The 9,445-nt window shown below is 46.5% G+C and overlaps 1 protein-coding gene across 1 annotated transcript in view; it reads right to left on the bottom strand.

The window, feature by feature from the left end:
* Window positions 1-1,167: 1,167 nt before the first annotated feature.
* Window positions 1,168-9,445, bottom strand: part of LOC141935962 (E3 ubiquitin-protein ligase HUWE1-like) — a 65,613-nt gene continuing 57,335 nt past the window's right edge. The window contains exons 10-14 of the mRNA XM_074852650.1: window positions 8,445-8,567; window positions 8,239-8,334; window positions 7,378-7,644; window positions 7,126-7,295; window positions 1,168-1,309 (exon numbers count right to left, since the gene is read on the bottom strand). Of these exons, the coding sequence (XP_074708751.1) occupies window positions 1,285-1,309; window positions 7,126-7,295; window positions 7,378-7,644; window positions 8,239-8,334; window positions 8,445-8,567 (681 nt within the window). The 3' untranslated portion in view covers window positions 1,168-1,284. The remainder of the gene's footprint in view (window positions 1,310-7,125; window positions 7,296-7,377; window positions 7,645-8,238; window positions 8,335-8,444; window positions 8,568-9,445) is intronic.

Here is a 9,445-nt window from a genome sequence, read left to right as displayed (position 1 = left end):
CCTTTTTCAAACTCTGATGCCCATCAGAACTCGCACCCCTTTTTGGCATCTACATTTTTCTGGCCGGTATTTGCTCTTCAGTCTCTACTTCCCTGCGGCCTCCCACCACGTTTCGGGGCCCCACCAGAAACACTCCCCCCACCCCAATACTGCCCCCACGCCAAATAATCTCCCCTCCCCGAAATACTCCCCTCCCAGAAACACACCGCCAAAATAGTCCCATCGAAAGAATCTCCACAGCAATAATCCCCCCTGAAATGCCTCACCCCCAAAATACTCCCCCATGAAACAGTTGCCCCTTAGATACTCCTCTGAGAAATAGTTGCACCTTAAATACTACCCCGAAAGAGTCCCCCCCCAAAAGAGTCTCCCCCAAATAGTTCCTCTGGAATAGACCCTCCCGTAACACTTCCCTCCGAAATAGTCCCCCCCCAAAATAGATACTGCCGTGAAACAGTCCCCCTGAAATCATCCCCCCCCAAATAGTTCCCCCCCTCCAAGCACTCCACTTTCTTCTAACCTTTACTTTCCTGTGGCCTCCCACCCTCTTTAGTCCTTCCACCCTGTTTTAGCCTCCATGTTTTTCTCGCCTCTGCTTCCCTCTGGCCTCCCACCCCATTTCAGCCTCCCACCCCATTTTGGCCTCCACTTTTTTCTGACCTCTACCTCCCTCCGGCCTCCCACCCCGTTTCAGCCTCCCACCCATTTTCAGCCTCCACTTCTTTCTGGCCTCTACTGCCCTCTAGCCTCCCACCCTGTTTTGGTTTCCCAGCCTTTTTCAAACTCCAATGCCCATCAGTACTTGCACCTCTTTTCGGCATCTACATTTTTCGGGCCTTTATTTGCCTCTGGCCTCTACTTCCCTGCGGCCTCCCACCACATTTCGGGGTCCCCCCCAGAAATACTCCCCTCCCAGAAACACACCCCCAAAATAGTCCCTTCGAAATAGTCCCCCTCAATCTGCATAAAACACCTTTTCTGGAATGGCAATATACCCACTTGTAGTTAATTAGGACATCTTCAGCAATTCCTTCACTGATTTGAAGGAGGGCATCATACATTTGGGTTCTCGATCCATTGTTCTCCTTTCACTACATTGAACTGCTGCAGCATGCAGCAGTATTTTATACAGCTGTTTTGTTGTTCACAGAGAAACAGCCCTTGAAAAACACCTCAGACTCCAATTTATTTCAAGTCATTAGAGCACAATCTTTTGAATGGACAATATGATTTATAACGATGCTTTTATGAACTATCCTATGAATTCTAAATCTTCAGTATTTGTTATAGCTCTTTATTCATCTGGTCTCTGAAAAGAAAGAAAAAAGCTCACCACTGATTAAAGAGGAAAATGCCTCTCAGAGTTCAAACAATAAGCACATCAAATTAAAAGATCATTTATTTCAGTGCCTCTCATGCCGCTTAGTCACAAACACACACGATTGCCTAGCCAGGCTTTTCAGCCCGCACACAGCTATGCTGTGTCTTTGAGGCATAAATTGAAAGTGAACAACTCTGACAGAAAGCTGAGAGGAATACACAAACTCTGAAGTGGAACTAAAGCAGAAAACTTCACATTTTTCTTCACGACCCCTTCTCAAATGTATGCACAGTTTGCATTCAGCTACCTCCACACTCTTAGAGACAGCAAAATCTTCACCCATTTGGGTAAACAAAATAAAGGAGTGAGTCCCACATACATCCAAACAGCTCTATCCCTCTGAAAGCACGGCATTCATCAGCCCAGATATTTCAGTGATGGATCCCGGCCACCTAATTGCACTGACACTGCTCTTTTGGCACAAAACTCAAGGAACACAGCTCCCTGCCTCAAGACGTGCCACCCTGCAAAGGTAACTATTCCATCCCACCAGCCCCGAGATATTGCTGCTGAAGAGACGTCACAGCCTGGTTAACCCTCAGCTAATCTGCCCTTCTACAGGAATCCCTGCTGCTGGGATAGATAATCCCGGAGCACGTATGGTTTGTGAACAGCCCAAGGACACCCGATTCTAGAGCCTTGCAGCGTGGGAAGAAACATCACAAAGCCGAGAAGATTAAAGGCTCTCACCACTTTTCACTGTATTACTACTGGCTTCCCTACTGGAGGAGGCAAAATAATATGAAAAAGCAGAAAAAAGGAAAGGATGGAAAGCAATATTAAGCGAAAAAACTATGTAATCTCATAAATACAAGCTCTGCATTCAGTAATTTGCAGCCAACGTTTTCAAACTCCAAACCCCTCCAGAATGCTAAACCACGGCCACCTTCTCTGGGAAAGGGAGTGCTGTTACACTCCATGCTCTGGTACTCGAATTCACGTATTTATTCTGACTCTTTACAGACCCAAATATCCCAACCGCATCCATATTTCTCCAGAGACCCACGACAACTTTAAGTTGTCACAGACTGACGCTACTCATTCTCCCCCCTCCGAGCTCCTGGACAGGTAATATTGCTGCTGCGTGAGTCTAATACCGAATCCAGCTGGTTCTTTGCCATTTATTTTTTGTTCTTTGCCATTCATCCTGTTTCCTATTTCTTCCCTTTCATTTACCGGATAACTCTTACTCATCCTTTTTCATCCATCCACAGTCATGACTTTTTCCAGCGTTTTCTGTCTAAGCTATTTTAATCTAATCTTTCGTGGGACTGCTGGCTCAGAATGATAGCTCTCCTTTCAGACCTTGTTTATCACCTTCCCATATGGCAGTATTACTTGATTACTGGTAAGGATTCAAATTTTCTCTTTGTTATAAAAATCTATTACAATCCTCTAGACTCTCCTGTATTGCGCAAAGAAAAATAGTTATCAAAAGGACCCGCTCTCTTTAACACCAATATTTGCCATCTACTGAGAATTTTTTTCTAGGCATAATAGTAGTCTGACTAACTCACTAGCTTCATACTAAATACAGCAATTTTGCTGTCTCCTAGCCAAATATTTCTAACATTAATGATATCGTTTAGATAAAATGATTTAAAAAGTTGTACATGCAGCCATTTCTGTGTGCTTATGCAATGATAATTCATTATCTTGAAGTTTTTAACTCCAATCTTTCACTTCCGATTACACTTTAATATTTCTGATGATCATTCTGTAACATTTTTCTTCTTAAATTTCATAATCTAGTTTGACATTAAACCACCACTGACTGGAAGGAAGGAGAAAGGAGGCATGTGCCTGGGAGCATATTCTCCTCTCAGCAGACTGAAGCAGCAAGTTGCAATGCAGAAATAGGTTAAGAGCCTCGCTGCATTCACAGGGAGTGCCAGGGAAAAAAAAAAATGTATACTGTTTGCACAACAGCGGTACTTCAGATGCTAACAGGAAAAAAAAGAAAGGGTACAGCTGCACACAAGCACAGGGAAAGCAGTTCCCTGCTGATTGCAAGGGGACTGGGCGGGATGCACAGCAGCTCCCAGGCAGGGAAATGCCCTCCGCCACATCCCCACCCGGCACATCTCACCCTCTGGGCTGCATCAGCAGGACCAGCAAGGCCATCTTCCCATCTCAAAGCTCTTGCCCTTCTTTGCCGGGGAAAGTTAGAGGCCTCTTGTCCTCCTACACGCATGAGCTGGCACTGCTTTAGCTCTTCCTCGCTCGTCAGCTCCTGGGAGTGCCGAGCTGTCACCGTCAATGGCTCTGTCCCTCTTCAGAGAAGTTGTGTGCAAACCCAACGGCAGCAACACCCCTCCTTCCTCATAACATACACTGGCACATTTCAGGCTTTTTTAAGCTATTGGCTTCATAGTGTAATACTTATAAAATAACTATACATTGTCAAGAAAAATATATTATTAAAGATTTTTTTCCTCATGGTCTGATTCAAACACAGGTAAAATGAGGGCACTCTCTTATGCCCTCACTAAAAACTTGTCAGGAATTCCTGCAGCTCTTCCCTCTTTACTGAAACGGTGTGAGCCCTCCTACCAAAGATGAAAGTGCGGTCTGGAGCTGTTTGCTCACATGGAGATGGGATCTGGGATGCAAGCGGGAGTCCCTGGAAATGGTCATCCTTATCTCTGCTAGGAAAAACTGCTTTTACTTCTTTGCAAAACCTTTATGGCCACAAGCATCACAGAAACAAGAAAAGAAGTCTGCAAAATCCTTGACAACCCTTCTTGCTAAAAAACAGAATTTAAAAGAATTGTATTAATAGATTATGATTAAAGTTCCTGAAATGGCCTTAAACCTTACAAACACACCTCCACAAAATTAAAAACTTCAAGAGCACATCACCATAGACTAAAACTCCAAGCAGTATTTGTCTCCAGTAACTCTCCCACACATATTATCAACAGTTGAACAAGACCAGGACAATTGAACAATACTCAGAAGTTACTCTAGACTTTACTCAGTGCTCATCAGGGATGACTGTACTTACAGCACTGTGGATTAATTTTAAAAGGTGAAATTCTGCAGCACATTTGGCATATGAAGTAAAATTTTAAAAGCACTGGTAAGTGCAGATGATGAGCACTAATCTTAGTGTTCAGCCTCAGTATCATTGGAAGTTTTTCCCTCCTGCCTGAACACAACACGTTCAGAATAGATCTGATTTTTCCATCTTTTATTTGCATAGGTAGGGACAGTTCATTCAAACCAATTATCTCAGTGTGATCCCTCATCATGATGCTCTAAAAATAAAAGCAATCATGATAGATTGGTCGCAATTAAAAAGGTGGTTTTACATTTGGAGAAAAATTACCTGTTGAACTGGCAACTTTTCTCCAAACAAAATCAGGATACCTGTGGAACTGGTATGCCACTTTTTTTTTTGTCTCCCTGAAGTTCAAATGCATAGCCCCCTGCTCTGTGCTTTCCCTTGGTTAACTATCTGTAAAAATGAAGTGAAAAACTCTGGTCCATCCACTAAGCCAGTATAAATTTTTATTGACCCATTTTAATCAATAAAGCTACCCCTATATTGCAGCATCATGAAGCAGTGCTCACACACAGCACTGCCAGGGAAGAATCTAAAGGAAACAGGATTCAGGGACCCATAAACCACTCCAAAGAAAAAGGGAATGGCTTTCATCCAACAAGATTTTTCCCAGAGCCTCTCTCAGTCATGCACTTCCAACTGTTAATTAAATATTGCCTAATTGATGCACTCAGCCTCTGGCAGATCGGGAGAAGCATGTTTATAGATGCGAGACTCAGAGGAAATAATGATAAAGACTAACGACCTACAGAAATTAGGAATGGCTACTTTTAGAGCTTATGATCATTGCAATACACCTAATCTTTATTCTTGGTGGGAGAGGAAATATTCTACATATTTCAGTTGGAAGGGACCTACAATGATCATCTAGTCTAACTGCCTGACCAATTTGGGGCTGACCAAAAAGTTAAAGCATGTTAAATGCATTGTCCAAATGTCTCTTAAACACTGCCAGACGTAGGGCATCAACCACCTCTCTAGGAAACCAGTTCCAGTGTTTGACCACCCTCTCAGTAAAGAAATGCTTCTGCACAACTTTGAACCACTCCCACAAGTCCTATCACTTAATACCAGGGAGAAGAGTCCAGCTTATAATACATGTATATCATGGGCAGCTCCCTGTCGGTACCTCTGCATTCTTCACGAAAAAGACTTTGCAAGCACAACTTCCAGAAAGGGCCACCAACCTTAAGGCTGTAAACAGAATAAGAAAAATCATTGCTCAAATTTCTCTTTGATTTACAATGAAAGCAATTTGCAGAGGCACTGGGCAGAAGGAAATGCAGACAGCAGCCTGTACAAACTGAAGCAGGAGCCTCTGACTACAAAACAGCAGTGTGCAACTTGCCCAGCAATACAAACAGCAGCTTATGTAAAATTTCCTGGGTGGCAAAAATATTTATAGTCCATATAATATGCTTCAAATGGGAATTGATGTTCTGGTTGTAAAGAAATGAGACTGTCTCCAAACTGAACTACAGCTGCATCACGTCTAAATACCTGAAGTGTTCAGATACCTGATGTTTTTTAACTGTCACTCCATTTTTGATCTTTGCAGAATATGAAACTCATTGTTGTTCCCACAGATGATTCACTCTATTCGTTTCTTATTAAAAGTCCTGTTTTCTAGCAGAGCTGAAACAACTTTTAAAACAGGATAAAAACCCAAATTTTGCAGACTGCTGTATCCACACAAAGCAAGCTACTGCTCTGGACTGCGCACGGGTGCTGCTCCGGCACAGTCCTGAGGCCGCACAGCAGGCAGCTGCGTCAGCGAGCATCCCCGCTGCACAGAGCCACCCATCCAAACTGCCGCCACCACACGTGGCACAAAACCACCTGTCCTGCTACACAGAAAAACGTTTCAGCAGCGAGTAAAGTAACAAACTGCTTCAGTCATTCTTCATGGCATTCACACAGATTAGATCCCGGTTTTGTATTTGCTGCTTCTTTTGACCACACGGGTGACGGGAAGTGGATTCAGGATTCATTTCCACGTGGCAGCTGCTGCCCTTTGCCTGCGTCAGTCTCACAGCTGGAAGCACCAAATGGACCTGTGCAGAAGAGCTGAGAGAGGCCAGCTCAGGTCTGGAAGCAATCAGCACGCTCCAGCCCTACCTCTGAAGGCTTCTTTCTCCCACCACAACTCCACACTACCAGAAGAATTTGGGTTCCCTGTCCCACATGGTAAATCCCTGCTCTTGGACTCTGGACATCATCAGCTATGACCCGTCTCACCGTGACCAGCCATCAGACACTCAGGGATCCAGACAAATACCAACAGCATTGGCGTGTGTCTAATTTACATCCTTCACTAGTATTTGAAGAAAGCAGCCAATATTGACCAAATATGTTATTTCAAATTACAGATTCATAATAAAAAATAAACTTTTTCCCCTTGAGGCTGCCCTAGGATTTTATATGAAAAATCAATTTATAATGTTCCTATTTGCTATTTATATTACTTGTAGTCTCAAATTCAAAAGTCATCTAAGGAGAAACAAATCCAATGAAAAGCAATGCCATAGGTATGCTCTTCAACAGGCAGCTGAGGCAGAAGTCTCTAGAGGGACAGAAGCCATTAGTTTTTCTTACTTGCCAGCATCTGGGGAGGAAAAACATAGGATAAACCCAAAAGCCTTTCAGTTTTTCACTCTTGGGACAAGGTCTAACTCACAGTCTCTTTTTGCTATACCAGCTGGGGGTAGGTTGGGAGAAGGATCCGCATGGCCAAGTTGGAGGCTTGAGGCAAAGTCGCCATTTGGCTGATCCATTCCGACACCGTTTTGGTGTCACTGGTGGTGAGTGGCAACGCCGCCTGGATGAGGACGTCGCCGCTTCCCAAACCTAAATGTTGGGGTGTCAGGGTGAGTCAAGCCCCCCTAATTAAAGCGAGCTTACAATGAGGAGAAATGTGGGGTTTTGGTACCTGTTTGACGACTTGCTTGAGGACGGAGTCGCAGTAGGCGGCGCCGTTGCATTTGATGGCCGTCGTGATGAGGTCGCAGACACGGTAGACAGTGTCGGGGAGCTCGTCGAGGAGCTGGGAGCACCCCAGCAACATGGAGTCGGTGAAAGCCAACAGCTCGGCCACTTCCAAAGGTTCGGCCCCTTCGAATTTTTCCAGACATTTGGCGGCTGCTTCTTCTTGGCGTTCATGGGCGCGGCATTCTTCTTCTTTGCGGCAGCCGGCTTCCTGCGGGGGGAGAGGAGGGGGGAGAAATGGGAGTCACAGGGGGGAGAAATGGAGTCCAAGAGGTACAAAATGGGGTCAAGGGGGCATGAAATGGGGTCACAGGGTGAGAAACAGGGTCACAACATGAGAAATGGGGTTGGGGGGCAAGAAATGGGGCCCAGGGAGTGAGAAAGGGGGTCACAGGGCAAGAAATGGGGTTAGGGGGGCACAAAAGGGGGTGAGTGGGCAAGAAATGGGGTGAGTGGGGTGAGAAATGGGGTCACAGGGCAAGAAAAGGGGTTGGGGGGACACAAAACGGGGTGCAGGGAGTGAAAAGAAGGTATTGGGGGGGTCGTAGGGCACAAAATGGGGTTATAGGGTGAGAAGGGGGGGCAGAAAATGGGGTCATGCGGTGAAAAAAGGGGGGGAGGCTACAAAATAGGATTGAGGGGGCACAAAATGGGGCCAAGGCGGCCCCAAATGGGGCTGAGGGATTGAGACAGACTCAAGGAGTGCAAAACGGGGGAGAGGGGGTGGAAAACGGGGTGCAGAGAGGCACAAAACAGGGCTGGGGGATGCGGGAGTCCCATCTGAAAGCCTGTGTCCCCCCCAAACCTCGGGGGACTCTGCCCGCTGGTCCATGGGGATGTCCTGGCCCAAGGACATGGCGACGGCATGCATCATCTGGTCCTCCTCCGACATGCTCAGATCCTGGAAAAAAAAAAAAGAAGGGGGGGGGGGGCCACAAGCGAGGTGAGGAGCTGGAGAAGGAGCAGGAGGATTTGGGGGCTCCCCCCTACCCCCCTGCACCCCGTTCTTACCCATACGACTCTCCCCATGAGGGGGGTGAGGGCGGGTGAGGAGGTATTCGGTTGCTTGCTCCATGGTGCTGGTGTTGAGCACGCCTCCATGGCGTGTTCCTGGGAGAAACCCATGTCCATCAGCTGGGGGGGTCACAGAGAGGGGTTGGGGGGGGACAAGAAGGGGGTTGAGGGGGGACAAGAGCATTTAAGAGGACAAAAAAAGGAATTAAGGGGGTAAAAAAGGGGGTTTGGGGGACAAGAAAGGATTTGGGGGGGACAAAAAGGGGGTTGGCGGAACTAGGAAGGGGTTTGGCGGGGGAAAAACCACCATTTAAGAGAACTAAAAAAACAGGTTTGGGGGCCAAGGAAGGATTTGGAGGGGACAAGAAGGGGTTTCCGGGGGGGAGGGGGTGGGAAAGGAGCATTTAAGAGGACAAAAAAGGAATTGAGGAGGTAAAAAATGGGGTTTGGGGCACAAGATTTGGGGGGACAAAAAGGGTGGGGGGCAAAAAGGGGGTGGGGGGGGGATAAAAAGGGGGGTTGGGAGGACCTGAAGGAGGTTTGAGGGAACTAAAGGGATCTGGGGGGGAAAGAGGATCTGGGGGGGGAAGAAGAGGGTTTGAGAGGACAAAAAGAGAAGTTGGGGGGGTAAAAAAGGGGGTTTGGGGGGCAAGAATGGATTTGGGGGACGAGAAGGGGGTTAGGAAGAACCCAGAGAAGATTTGAGGGAACTAGAAAGGGGTTTGGGGGGGAAAAAGGAGGATTGGGGGCGACCAAAAACAAGTTTGGGAGGGAAGAAGAGCATTTAAGGAAACAAAACAGGAGTTTGGGGGGGTAAAAAAGGGGTTTGGGGTGACAGAAAGGGGGTTTGGGGGACCCAGGAAAAGTTTGGGGGGGACCAGAAGAAATTTGGGAAAACTAGAAGAGGTTTGGGGGGAACCAGAAAAAATCGGGGGGGGGTGACGGGGGGGACCAGAAGAAATTTCAGAAAACCAGAAGAGGTTTGGGGGGAAGCAGAA

The sequence above is a fragment of the Strix uralensis genome, chromosome 30, assembly GCF_047716275.1.
Source record: "Strix uralensis isolate ZFMK-TIS-50842 chromosome 30, bStrUra1, whole genome shotgun sequence".
In the NCBI taxonomy this organism is placed as follows: domain Eukaryota; kingdom Metazoa; phylum Chordata; class Aves; order Strigiformes; family Strigidae; genus Strix; species Strix uralensis.
This window is presented reverse-complemented; position numbering and strand designations above follow the sequence as displayed.